At 42.8% G+C, this 14,117-nt stretch overlaps 1 protein-coding gene across 1 annotated transcript in view; it reads right to left on the bottom strand.

Annotated features, from left to right (window-relative positions):
* Depdc5 (DEP domain containing 5, GATOR1 subcomplex subunit) overlaps positions 1 to 14,117 on the bottom strand; it is a 126,475-nt gene that overhangs the window by 89,746 nt on the left and 22,612 nt on the right. Inside the window, exons 9-14 of the mRNA XM_045132446.1 lie at positions 12,351 to 12,429; positions 9,631 to 9,692; positions 7,594 to 7,663; positions 6,110 to 6,182; positions 3,597 to 3,700; positions 2,898 to 2,972 (exon numbers count right to left, since the gene is read on the bottom strand). Of these exons, the coding sequence (XP_044988381.1) occupies positions 2,898 to 2,972; positions 3,597 to 3,700; positions 6,110 to 6,182; positions 7,594 to 7,663; positions 9,631 to 9,692; positions 12,351 to 12,429 (463 nt within the window). The remainder of the gene's footprint in view (positions 1 to 2,897; positions 2,973 to 3,596; positions 3,701 to 6,109; positions 6,183 to 7,593; positions 7,664 to 9,630; positions 9,693 to 12,350; positions 12,430 to 14,117) is intronic.

Raw genomic sequence — 14,117 nt, 5'->3', positions numbered from 1 at the left:
GCTGGCCACCTGTGACTTGACCTTCGGCTAGCTGTGCTCACATCTCACATCTGCCTGTTTCCTTCTAATTGAGCAATGTCTTAAATACAGGGCAGAGTCACCTCACCCGTGTCAGTCTCCGATGACACCGATGCTCAGTAGGTGCCTTGCACGGCTTTAAATGTTCAATTTCATTACCTTAATTTAAATCATCCTTCAATGAGTAAAAACTGAAATTTCTAAGAATCAAATATTAACTTAAGACAATGTTCAAGAGAAGAGGCCAGAAGCTGGGAATAACTACAATTATGTATTGATTGGTGTGCATGTGTCTGTGTGCGCTGTGGGGCACACAAAGGCCTCTTGCCACTGCAAACAAAGTACGAGACACTTGTGCCACTTTTGGGGTCTAGTTTTATTTGGGTGGCTGACTTTTTTATTTTATTTTATTTTTGGTTTTCTGAGGTAGGGTCTCACTCTAGCCTAGGTAGACCTGGAACTTAGTAGTACCAGGCTGGCCTTGAACTCACAGGGATCCTCTTACCTCTGCCTCCCAAGTGCCTGGATTAAAGACATGCACCACTATGCCCAGCTGACAGGCAAGTTTCTGATAGAAAGCAACATAAACCACTGAGTTATCTCTTCAACCCCCTAACTTTGTAAATTTAACAAACTAAAAATTTGTTCTAGGTTAATTCTTATTTTGTAAAATTAGTAAAAGGCAAATAAGACAAAAAGACAGTAATAAACTGCGTCATGTTCTAGAATTCCCCATCACCCTGATACAGATGAACAGGAAAAGGATGGACAAACATGTGAAAACACATCATCATTTTCACTATTATTAAGCAGTGGGCTGACAGCCATGCAAGCATGCAATGTCGCACACGCACATAAGGGGTACACACATCTGGACTTTGTTCACAGCAGCTGAAAGGCCCTGGTGTGTCCATTCTTTCTTTCTTTATTAAAAAAAAAAAATGACAAACCTTAAGAAGAAATCACCATATAGGTTAACAAATGGCTTCTCCTAAAAGACTGACAGGAGAATAGGAGAGCCTTTTTTTTTTTTCTTTCTTTCTTTTTTTTTTCAGAACAGGGTTTCACTCTAGTCCAGGCTGACTTGGAACTCACTCTGTAATCCCAGGCTGGCCTCAAACTCACAGTGATCCTTTTACCACTGCCTCCCCAGTGCTAGGATTAAAGGCTTGCACCACAAAGCCAGGTTCTTGTTTGTTTGTAAACAATAAACAATCTAGGACCTGTAGCCACTGCAAGGGAATTCTAGATGCACCTGGCTTTACATGAGTACTGAGGAATCAAACCTGGGTCCTCAGGCTTCGCAGGCAAGCACCTTAACCATTAAGCCATCTCTCCAGCCCATTATTTGTATTTTTTTTCTAATTTTTTTTGTTTATTTTTTTTGAGAGCGACAGACAGACACAGAGAGAAAGAGAGAGAGAGAGAGAAAGAGAGAACGGGCATGCCATGGCCTCCAGCCATGTAAACAAATTCCAGATGTATGCACCTCTTTGTGCATTTGGTTTATGTGGGTCCTGGGGAATCGAGCCTTGAAGCAGGATCCTTAGGCTTCACAGGCAAGCACTTAACCACTAAACCATCGTTCCAGCCTCACTATTTTTAATTTTTTTAAAAATTATTTTTATTAGCCAGGTGTGGTGGCGCACACAGGTTCATTTCCCCAGGACTCACATAAGCCAAATGCACAAGGTGATGCATGCATCTGGAGTTCATTAAAAAAAAAAAAAGAGAGAGAGAGAGAGAGAGCTAGAGGGATGGCTTAGCAGTGAAGCTCTTGCCTGTGAAGTGTAAAGATTCCGGTTTGAGGCTCGATTCTCCAGGACCCACATTAGCCAGATGCACAAGGGGGCACACATGTCTGGAGTTCGTTTACAGTGGCTGGAGGCCCTGGCATGCCCATTCTCTCTCTCTTTCTTTCTCTGTCGCTTTCAAAAAAATAAAATAAAATAAACCAAATAAAATATTTTTTTAAAAACATATTTTATTTATTTATTTGAGAAAAAGAGGCAGAGACAGAGAGAGTGCACGCACAAGTGACCAAGTGGCCTCAAGCCACTGCAGACGAACTCCAGATGCATGCACCCCCTTGTGCATCTCGCTTACGTGGGGCCTGGAGAATCGAACCAGGATCCTTTGGCTTTCCAGTCAAAAGCCTTAACCTCTCAGCTATCTCTCCAGCCCGAAAATATTTTTTTTAAGAAAAAAGAAAAAAAGAACATAAGCAAGATGCCCTGTGGTGACTTAGGTAAGAACGCTAATCTGATTTCCCGGAAAACCCATGGGCCAAAGGTTGGTCACTAACACCATCCCGAGCTGGAGACATGATTTAGTGGTTAAGGTTCTTGCCTGCAAAGCCAAGGACCCAGGTTTGATTTCCCAGGACCTGTGTAAGCCAGATGCAAAGTGGCACATGTGTTTGGATCTTATTTGCCACAGCTGATGTCCCTGGTGTGCCCATTCTCTCTCTCTCTACCCATTTTCTACTCTCTCTCTCTCTCTCTCAAATAAATAAAGAAAAAGAAAAAGAAATGCTGGGTGTGGTGGCACGCATTTTTAATCCCAGCACTCGGGAGGCAGAGGTAGGAGGATTGCCATGAGTTCGAGACCACCCTGAGACTACATAGTGAATTCCATGTCAGCCTGGGCCAGAGTGAGACCCTATCTTGAAAAACAACAGCAAAATAATATAATAAAAAATTTAATTAAAAAGAAAAAGAAATGAGTAAAACCATCCAGTCCAAAGTTACTGCTGTGAACAAGTGGGAGGGGAGCTGGAAAAAGCATCACTAGCTGCATCTGGGTCTTTGGGCATCAACACGACGCAGTCCATGCACTAAGCAAGAAGCTGGCTCTCTGTGGTGAGAGCTCCCACTCACCATTGAATGACAAGTTGATGGCCTCTAGGTAGTTTCCTTGTGCTGAGGTAGAATTGTCTCCTTGAGGAAAGCCCTCTGATGCAAAAACACAAGAGAAGGAAAAACATATAAAACATGAACACTTTTCTATAATTCTTTTGCATGCGTGCGTGTGTGAGTTGGATAAGTGCATACCATGCCGTCTGTGTGGAGGTCAGAGGACAACTTTTGAGTCCTGGTCCTCACTTTCCACCTTGAAGTAGGGTCTTTTGCTTACCACTGTGTACAGCGGGCTTGCTGGCCCATGAGTTTGTGGAAGACACCTGTTTCTGCCTCCCATGCAGCCATACACATGCTGGGATGAGACACATAGCATCTGGCTTGGCTGTATGTGGGTGTTTGGGGACAGAAACTTGGCTACTCATGACTGTGTAACAAGTGCTTCATCCACTGAGACATCTCCCCAGCCCCGAAAGATGAACTCTTAAAGACTAAGGGGAAGACATCTGGTTTCATCGGGCCCCCTAACCCTGTGGTCGGAGCATTGTTGAACTTACTGTGTGTGTAATGAATGACTGAATCCAAGTGGAAATGAATGCCTGACCAGAAGCAGAAAGTATGCACAGCCACAGAAGGGAATGAAGCCGGGATCTCTTCTGTCCGTAGCCTCCATCCTATCCACCCTTGCCCCACAGCACGCCTGCTACATGGATGCAGTACCTGCCTGTTCCAGTCGCACCAACACTGGGTACTGGATGAAGAGCTTTTTAATGGTCACCAGGAGTGAAGTCCACTCTTCCCTTCTCTCATTCTGCACCACCACTCTGAAAAGAGTATCGCCATAAAACAGACAACAAGAAGCTATGACACCGATTATTGGGCCTGTTACAAAGTTTCAGACTTCTCAACACAAGCACTATCTGACTCAAAAAGCCAAAAAAGTAAAATAAAATAAAATGTTATATCTATAGTTTAATTTTTTTTATTATTTATTTTGAGAAGGGGGAGAGGGAAAGAGTGGGTGTGCCAGGGCCTTCAGCCACTGTGAATGAACTCCAGACATGTGTGACCCCTTGTGCACATGTGTGATATTCCATGCTTGCATCAATGTGCATCTGGCTTACGTGGGGCCTGGAGAATCAAACATGAGTGGTTAGGCTTAGCAAGCAAGTGCCTTAACTACTAAGCCATCTCTCCAGCCCACATAATTTTCTCCAAAATAAAATGTAACCAAAAGCGGTAAGTAAATATGGTAAAATAATAATAGCTAAAACCAAATGTTGCATATATGGGAGGACTACGTTATTTATTCAATAACTTCTTTTTTAAAATATTTATTTATTTGCATGTATGTATGAGAGAGAAGGCAAGCAAAGGTCTTTTACCACAGAAAACAAGCACCAGATACTTCACATTTATTTTGCTTATTTGTTTTTTGTTTTTTTTTTTTAAGGTAGGATCGTATTCTAGCCGAGGCTCACCTGGAACTCACTCTGTACTTCCAGAATGGCCTCGAACGCAGAGCGATCCTCCTACCTCTGCCTCCCGAATGCTGGGATTAAAGGCGTGTGCCACCATGCCTGGCTCCATGTGTCACTTTTTGTGTCTGGCTTTATGTGGGTGTTGAGGATTCAAGCCTAGGCTGGCAGGCAGGGAGAACAAGTACCTTTAACCCTAAGCAACCTCCCCAGACCTATGTATTCAATATTTTCTGGATGTTGAAAAATTTTACAAGAAAGAGAGTTTGGAAGACAGACAAAGAGATTCACATCTATAATGCCAGCACCCGTAGGGGGAGGGGGCAGAGACTGGAGGATTATCACACGTTTAAAGCCAGTCTGGTGTATACAGTGAACTTTAGGCCAGTCAAGAATATATAGTGATGGCGCCCGGCTAAAATTAAGAATTTTAATATAGAAAACTTGCACAAGTTTATGTGGAACAAAGCCTAAAAATATGAAAACTGTAGGTCAAGTAGTAATCTAAGTGTGATAGAGGAGGGAAAATTTTGGTACCATAATTTCTCTCTTAAATGGTGTTGGACTTTAATCTGTTGAAATGTATTTCTGTACCACAATGTAAGCTTCAGTAAAAATTTGCTTAATTAATAAAAAAAAAAAAAAAAGAATATATAGTGATGGGCTGGAGAGATGGCTTAGCGGTTAAGCGCTTGCCTGTGAAGCCTAAGGACCCCGGTTCAAGGCTCGGTTCCCCAGGTCCCACGTTAGCCAGATGCACAAGGGGGCACACGTGTCTGGAGTTCGTTTGCAGAGGCTGGAAGCCCTGGCGCGCCCATTCTCTCTCTCTCCCTCTATCTGTCTTTCTCTCTGTGTCTGTCGCTCTCAAATAAATAAATAAATAATTTAAAAAAAAGAATATATAGTGAGGCCCTATCGCAAAAAACAAAAACAAAACAAAACAAAACAAAAAAAACCCTGGACGTTCTAAAACACAATCTGATATCCTAGATTGGATTCTAAGGGGGAAAAAAGTACATCAATGGAAAAATTGGTGAAATCTGAAAGTTGTTTTATGTTCAGAAGAAACAACCAGTAAATAAATTAGTTAGATATGAGGAAGAAGCCAGGTGAGGTGGCCCACACCTTTAATCCCAGCATTTGAGTGGTAGAGGTAGGAGGATCTCTGTGAGTTTAATTCCAGGTCAGCCTGGGTTAGAGTGAGACCCTACTTCGAAAAACCAAACTAACTAAATAAATAGATATGAGGAAGAATATGTTCATCATACAATATACACAGGTATGAACAACTTTAGATAATTAAACTGCTGGGTATCATGCCTCATGTCTATAACCCCTTCATTTGGAAAGCTGAGATAAAAGGATCACCATGACATTAAGACGGTCTGGACTACAGTGAGACCCTGCCTCAAAATAAACAAATACATAAATAAATTTTAAAAAAGGAAAGGGCCAGGTGTGATAGTGCACACCTTTAAACCCAGCACTTGGAAGGCAGAGGTAGGAGGATCTGTAAATTTGAGGTCAGCCCGGGGCAGAGCAAAACCTTACCTCAAAAAACAACACAAAGCTGCGCGTGGTGGTGCACACCAAAAATCCCAGCACTTGGGAGGCAGAGGTAGGAGGATCACCGTGAGTTTGAGGCCACCCTGAAACTACACAATGAATTCCAGGTCAGCCTGGGTGAGAGACCCTACCTCAAAAAAAACAAAAGGAAGAAATGAGTTAAAGGCTTATCAAACTACCAAAACATACTTGTAAAAGTCCTCATAGAATCTCCCTTTGTGATCCTGTTGAATTGAGGCCCGATTTATTTCAGGAAATTCATCTGAAATATAGAAAATAAAGTATGTAGATCAGATTCAAGAGATAATTTTATAATACTTTTGGCTTCTTGAAGGTTTATCACATGCACACACGCACGCACGCACGTACCTCCCATCCCCCTGTTAAATGAGCTTTAGCTTGAATCATAGCCCCTAGATGGTGCACACCCACTGACATGTGCTATTTTCTCTCTCACTCTGGGTCCCATAAGGAAGACGGGAAAGACAAACAGCAAAGGCAATAGGAACTCAGGTGGGGGACACAACAAAAAATAACTATAGAGCCAGGTGTGGTGGCACACACCTTTAATCCCAGCACTCAGGGGGCAGAGGTAAAGAGGATTGCCAGGAGTTTGAGGCCACCCTGAGAATAAAGAGTGAATTCTAGATCAGCCTAAGCTACTGTGAGACCCCACCTCGAATAAAACACAAGAAGAAAACTGAAGGAAGCTGGGAATAGTGGCGCGTGCTGGCAGTCCCCACTGTGGGTAGCTATGACAGGAGGGCTGAGTCCAAGAGCTCAGGGCCAGCCTGAAAAGCAGAAGGACACATCACCTATTAAAAAACAGTAACATGGCCAGGAATGGTGGTCACTCCTTTAATCCCAGTAACGTGTTGGGCATGGTGGCACATGCCTTTAACACCGGCACTTGGGAAGCAGAGGTAGGAAGATCACTGTGAGTTTGGGGCCAGCCTGGGACTATAAGAGTAAGTACTAGGTCAGCCTGGGCTAAAGTGAGACCCTACCTCAAAAAAAAAAAAAAAAAAAAAAGGAGCTGAAGAGATGGCAGATCAGTTATGGAGCTTGCCTACAAAACCTAAGGACCCAGGTTTGATTCCCCAGTACCCAAGTAATCCAGATGCACAAGGTGGCACATGTGTTCTTTTGTAGTGGCTAGAGGCCCTAGTGTGCCCATCCTCTCTCTCTCTCTCATCTACTTTCGCTCTCTCAAATAAATAAATAAATAACATATATTTGATGTTGGACTGGAGAGATGGCTCAGTTGTCAAAGCACTTGCTTGCAAAGCCTACCAACCAGGATTCAAGTACCCAGTATCCCCATAAATCCAGATGCAAAAAGTGGGACATATTGAAGTTCATTTTTGGTGACTAGAGGCCTTGGCATGCCCAATTTCTGTCTCCTTTTCTTAAATAAATAAAAATTTAAAAATAATAATGTAGGGTCTGGGAGTTGGTTCAGTGATTATAAAGGTGCTCGCTTACAAAGTCTGCTGGCCCAGGTTTGATTCCCCTACATAAAACCAGATGCACAAAGTGGCATGCACATTTGGAGTTCATTTGTATCAGCGAGAGACCCTGGTGTGCCCATTCATGTTCTTTCTCTCTCTCAAACAAATACAAATATTTAAAATGATAACAATGTTAACTATGGGGAAAAAAAGGTTACTCACCAATAGATTTTGCATCATAGAAAGTCCTAGAAAACAGGACCACAGTTACTTCATGACTACAGTTCTTCTCCTAGACCATGAACAGAGAAAAAGGTGGCTTAGGTGATCACAGGCACATCTACATACTAAATCCCAAGAGTCACAGTGGCAGCAGTGTCACAGAACAGAAGCAGGACTTAATGGTAAGTGCTGATCTCAGCCACTGGGAGGCAGAGGCAGGAGGATCAGCATTGAAGATCATCCTTACCTATAAAGGGAGTTTGAAGCAAGCCCAGGCTACATGAGACCTGCCTAAAAATCAAATCAATAAAATAATTTAAAATTAAAAATCTGAGCTAGAAGTGGTGGCACATGTATTTTTAAAAAAATATTTATTTAGCCGGGCGTGTGGCGCACACCTTTAATCCCAGCACTCAGGAGGCAGAGGTAGGAGGATTGCCATGAGTTCAAGGCCACCCTGAGATGACAGAGTTAATTCCAGGTCAGCCTGGACCAGAGTGAGACACTACCTCGAAAAACCAAATAAATAAATAAACAAACAAATAAATAAATATTTATTTATTTATTTGGGGGGGGAGGGAGAGGGACAGAAAGAGGCAAAGAGAGAATGGACACTCCAGATACTGCAAACGAACTCCAGACCCATGTGCCCCCTTGTGCATCTGGCTTACGTGGGTCCTGGGGAATCGAGCCTGGAACCTGTGGCTTTCCAGGCAAGAACCTTAACCACTAAACCATCTTTCTAGCCCTGGTACATGTCTTTTAATCCCAGTACTCAGAAAGCTGAAATAGGAGGATCACCATGAATTTGAAGCCATCTTGGGCTGGAGTGTGTTCCAGGTCAGCTTGCTTCCAAACAAAGGTGGGGAGGGGGCACAATAAATGGGTCAGAGGTTAAAGGTACTCCCTTGAAAAGCCTGTTGGCCCAGGTACAATTTCCCAGTACCCACATAAAGCCAGAATGCACAAAGGGGGACATGTGTCTGGAGGCTGTTTGCAGCACCAGGAGGCCCAGGAGTGCCCCTATGTCCTCTATCTCTCTCAAATAGACAAACAGACAAACTACAAATAGGGCTGGAGAGATGGCTTAGCAGTTAAGGCGCTTGCCTGCAAAGCCTAAGAAAGCTTGTTTGAATCTCCACGTTCCATGTATAGCCAAACACAAAAGTGATATAAGTAGGGCTGGAGGGCTTAGCAGTTAAGGTGTTTGCCTGCAAAGCCAAAGGACCCAAGTTGAATTTCCCAGGACCCACGTTAGCCAGACCCACAAGGGGGCATATGCATCTGGAGTTCATTTGCAGTGGCTAGAGGCCCCGGAGTGCCCATTCTCTCTCCCCCTCTTTCTCTGTCAAAAAAAAGGGGGGTGGGAGAGATGGCTTAGCAGTTAAGTGCTTGCCTGTGAAGCCTAAGGACCCTGGTTCGAGGCTCCATTCCCCTGGAGCCACATTAGCCAGATGCACAAAGGGGCGCACGTGTCTGGAATTTCCAGTGGCTGGAGTCCCTGGCGCACCTATTCTCGCTCTCTCTCTCCGTCTATCTGTCACTCTCAAATAAATAAAAATTTAAAATAATAAAATATTTTTTTAAAAAAGTGATACAAGCATGCAACATTGCACATCTGCACAAGGGGACACAAGCACGTGGAGTTCCCTCACAGGGGCTTAAAGGACCCAGTGCGCCCATTCGCTATCTTTCTGGCTCCTTCTCCCACTCTCTCTCTCAAAAATAAAAATAAATAAATTAATTTAAAAAAAAAAAACTAAAAATATGCACTGAGGATGGGAGAGATGGCTTAGCAGTTAAGGCACTTGCCTGAGAAGCCTAAGGACCCAGGTTTGATACCCCATTTCCCATATAAGCCAGATGCACAAGATGGCACATACATCTGGCGTTCTTTTGCTGTGGCTATAAAAGCCTTGGTGCGCCCATCTTCTCCCCCCCCTTTCACTTCTGTCAAATAAATTAAAAATAAAAAAAAATAAAATATGCATTAAGCAACATTTACCCAATGAGACTAGTGTGTAAGAAGAATCATACCTTCCACTTAGTAAACAGATCGGCAAGGAAACCATTCACAGCTTTCTCAAAATACAGATCCCCTGAGGAGAAACAATGAGAAGAAAGTAAGGACTAAATTTTCTCACTTGCAAGTTCTCCACTGAATTAAAGAATAGGAATGAGACAAGGGAAAATGTGTTCTCCCTTTAAAAAAAAAAAAAAAGATCATAAAAGGCAAACATACAAAGCAGTTTCACTCTAGACTTAATTTCTGAAAACAAAGAAAAGAAAAATTGTTGTTTTATGGTAATAGGAACTGAACCTAGGGCCTTGTACATGCTAGGCAAGAATTTGAGCTTCATCTCCAGCCCTATCAATTCAATTCAAATTTAATTTATGAAGGCAATGGCTTCAAGGTAAAAATCTAAAATGTTTAAAAGCCAGGACAAGGGGCTGGAGAGATGGCTTAGAGGTTAAGACACTTGTTTGCAAAGCCAAAGGACCCAGGTTCAATTCCCTAGAACCCATGTAAGCCAAATACACAAGGAGGCACACAAATCTGGAGTTCATCTGCAGTGGCAGAAGCCCTTGGCATGCCAATTCTCTTTCTCTCTCCCTGCCTATTTCTGTATCTCTCAAATAAATAAATAAAAATATTTTAAAAGCCAGGATGAGGTTGGAGGGATGGCTAAGTGGTAAAGGCACTTGCCTGCAAAGCCAAAGAACGTAGGTTCAATTCACCAGAACCCACATAAGCCAGATGCACAAGGTGGTACATGCTTCTGGAGTTCATTTGCAGCAGCTGAAGGTCCTGGTGTGCCCATTCTCTCTACTTTTCTCTTTCTCATAAATAAATTTAAAAAAAATTTTAAGGGCTAGAGAGATGGCTTAGCAGTTAAGCACTTGCCTGTGAAGCATAAGGACCCCGGTTTCAGGCTTAATTTCCCACGACCCACATAAGCCAGATGCATAAGGTGGCACATGCATCTGGAGTTCGTTTGCTATGGCTAGAGGCCCTGGTGCAGCCATTCTCTTCCTCTCTCTCTCTCTCTGCCTCTTTCTCTCTCTGTCTGTCTGTTGCTCTCAAATAAATAAATAGATAAAAATAAACAAAAAAAAAAAATTAAGCCAGGATAACTGATTAATAAAATGTATCTTCGAGATGAGAGAATAATCTCAACTCCAAATATGATTATTCTCATAGTCATGCTTAAAGTTTATTAGACAGTGATGAGACTAGGAGATAAATGAATTCCAAGAAAGAAAAAAAAATGGGCTGCAACAATGGCTCAGTGGTTAAGGCACTTGCCTGAGAAGCCTAAGGACCCAGGTTCAATTCTTCAGTACCCACATAAGCCAGATGCACAAGGTGGTGTATGCGTCTGGAGTTTGTTCACAATCGCTAAAGACCCTAGTGTGCCCATTCTCTCTCTCTCTCTCAAATAAATAAAAATAAAAATGAGCTGGGCATGGTGGCACATGCCTTTAATCCCAGCACTTGGGAGGCAGAGAGGTAGGAGGATCACAGTGAGTTCTAGGCTGCCCTGAGATTTCATAGTGAATTCCAGGTCAGCCTGGACTAGAGTGAAACCCTAACTTAAAAAACCAAAAAATAAATAAATAAAAAATAAAAATAGAGCTGAACATGGTGGCCGCATGCCTTTATTCCCAGCACTCGGGAGACAGAGGTAGGAGGATTGTCACGAGTTCGAGGCCACCCTGAGACCACATAGTCAATTCCAGGGCAGCCTGGGATACAGCAAGACCCTACCTCAATAAATAAATAAATAAATAAAATTTTCAAATATAAGAAAAAAAATGAGCTGCAAGCATGAAGGACCCACATAAAAATGGTGGGTAGGTGTGGTAGCCTGCACTTGTAATTCCACTGCTGGGAAAGCAGAGGAAGGAAAATGCCTGAGGCTCCATAACTAGCCTGTCTGGCCTAATTGGAGCTCTCCAGGCCAATGAGAGACTATTACATAAAAGGTATAAAAGGTGGACTGGGCTGAGCATGACAATATATGAAAGGTCGTAGTAGGAGAATCCTCATGAGTTTGAGGCCAGCCTGGGCCTCAGAGTGAGTTCTAGATCAGCCTAAGCTACAGTGAAACCCTGCTTCAAAAACCAAAAAGAAAAACCACACCAGGTCCGGAGAGATGGCTTAGCAGTTAAGGCACTTACCAGCAAAGCCAAAGGACCCAGGTTCAATTCCCCGATATCCATGTAAGCCAAATACACAAGGTGGCACATGCGTCTGGAGTTCATTTGCAGTGGCTGGGGGCCTTGGTGCACCCAGGCTGTCTTTCTCTAACTGCCACTTTATCTCTCTCAATAAACAAATAAATAAATAATATTTTTTAAAATAGCAAAAGCACACAAAAAAAAAGGTGGATAGAGTTCCTGAGGAATGACATCCATCACTTTCTTCTGGCCTCTACACGCACACACTCACATGTGCAAACACACACATTAGAAAAAACAGATGATTTGGTAGGCCCTAGACATTGGCTAATTATCATTTGTGGTTCCTCCTGTCGCTAAGAGACCTTGTTAACACACAGTAAAAAATTTAAATATCTGTACCTTATAGCAGTTTTATTAGTGTATTAGAGAGAGCAAACACTAAACAGGTTTGACAAAAAAGGAAGACATGACGTTAGATAATACCAAGAGCGTACTACAAAATGACATGAACTTGGGGAAACCTGAAAATTCTCCCCAGTGGTAGTTACAACCAGTAGTTAGTTAGACAGTACCATAAATATCAAAATCCCACATTTCACAGCTCATCTGAATAAATATGTAAACCATAGCCGACGTAGAACGGAACACCACCTGCAATAAACAAAAACATAATGGCATTGAAAAGCAAATGATGCCTGTACAGAGTTTCAGTTCTAGAAGATGAGTAACTTCTAATGAACTGTTTCACAACAATGGAAATACACTTAACATACCTAACAATATACTTTAAAATACCACAATGCTTGCCTAGTATACACAAACCTGAGATTTATTTCTCAGCACTCTCCACAAAGAGAGAAAGAATTTTAACTGTGGTGTGGTGGCCCATGCCTGTAACACAAGTACTTGGGAGAGTAAAACAGGACTATACTGAGTTTAAAGCCATCACAGGAAAATCCTGTGTCAAAAAAAAAAAAAAAAAAAAATTTGGGCTGGAGAGGAAATGGCTTAGGGGTTAAGGCATTTGCCTGTAAAGCCAAAGGACCCAGGATCAATTCCCCAGGACCCACATCAGCCAGATGCACAAGGGGGCGCATGTGTCTGGAGTTCATTTGCAGTGACTGGAGTCCCTAGCACAACCATTCTCTCTCTCCCTCTCTCAGCCTCTTTCTCTCTCATAAATAAATGAATTAATTTAATTAAATTAAAAACAAACAAAAGAACAGCCAGGTGTGGTGGCACACACCTTTAATCCCAGCACTCGGGAGGAAGAGGTAGGAGGATCACTGTAAATTTGAGGCCTGCCTGAGACTACAGAGTGAATTTCAGGTCAGCCAAGGCTAGAGGGAGACCCTATCTCAAAAGAAACAAAAAACACACAGAGCTGGGCATGGTGCCACATGCCTTTAATTCCAGCACTTGGGAGGAAGAGGTAGGAGGACTGCCATGAGTTCGAGGCCACCATGAGACTACATAGTGATTCCCGGTCAGCCTGGGCCAGAGTGAGACCCTACCTCGAAAAACCAAAATAAATAAATAAATGAATAGCCAGGCATGGTGGCACACACCTTTAATTCCAGTACTCAGGAGGCAGAGGTAGAAGGATCGCTATGAGTTCAACACAGTGAATGCCAGGTCAGCCTGGGCTAAATAAGTCCCTACCTCAAAAAACCAATAAATAAAAAAATAAATAAAACAAAAGGAGCTAATTGATAAAGTAATAGAAACCTCATTATGGATACAGACCTTGGGCAGAGACTTGCCGAATGTCAAGTTAGCAGTGTAATGATTTCTAATTCATGTCATGCTGCCCTTTTATTCAGCGTGTTTCAAGGCACACCATACGTGGTATTCTGGCTGTGTGTGCTACACCACTGACCCATTATCCAGCTCTCTTTTCTTCCAGCTCTAAAAATGCTTAGTTAAAAAGCAGACTGCAGGGCTGGAGAGATGGCTTGGTGGTTAAACTCTTGCCTATGAAGCCTAGGGACGCCGGTTCAAGGCTTGATTCCCCAGGACCCATGTTAAGCCAGATGCACAAGGGGGCACATGCATCTGAAGTTTGTTTGCAGTGGCTGGAGGCCCTGGCGCGCCCATTCTCTCTCTCTCTCTCATCTGCCTCTTTCTCTCTCTGTTGCTCTCAAATAAATAAACAACAAAAAGAAAAGAAAAATACAGACTGCAGATCTCTGACACTCCTTTGGTTCTTCAGAGATTCGTCCCTTAAAGACTATTCATTCTGGAGGCTTCCTATAGTCCCTGGGGCATAAAAGGCCCTTGACAAATTCATACAGAATACAAAGTCTAGGGAGAAATACACCTTTGAAAACATGATGTTT

Source organism: Jaculus jaculus, chromosome 13 (genome assembly GCF_020740685.1).
Source record: "Jaculus jaculus isolate mJacJac1 chromosome 13, mJacJac1.mat.Y.cur, whole genome shotgun sequence".
In the NCBI taxonomy this organism is placed as follows: Eukaryota; Metazoa; Chordata; class Mammalia; order Rodentia; family Dipodidae; genus Jaculus; species Jaculus jaculus.
This window is presented reverse-complemented; position numbering and strand designations above follow the sequence as displayed.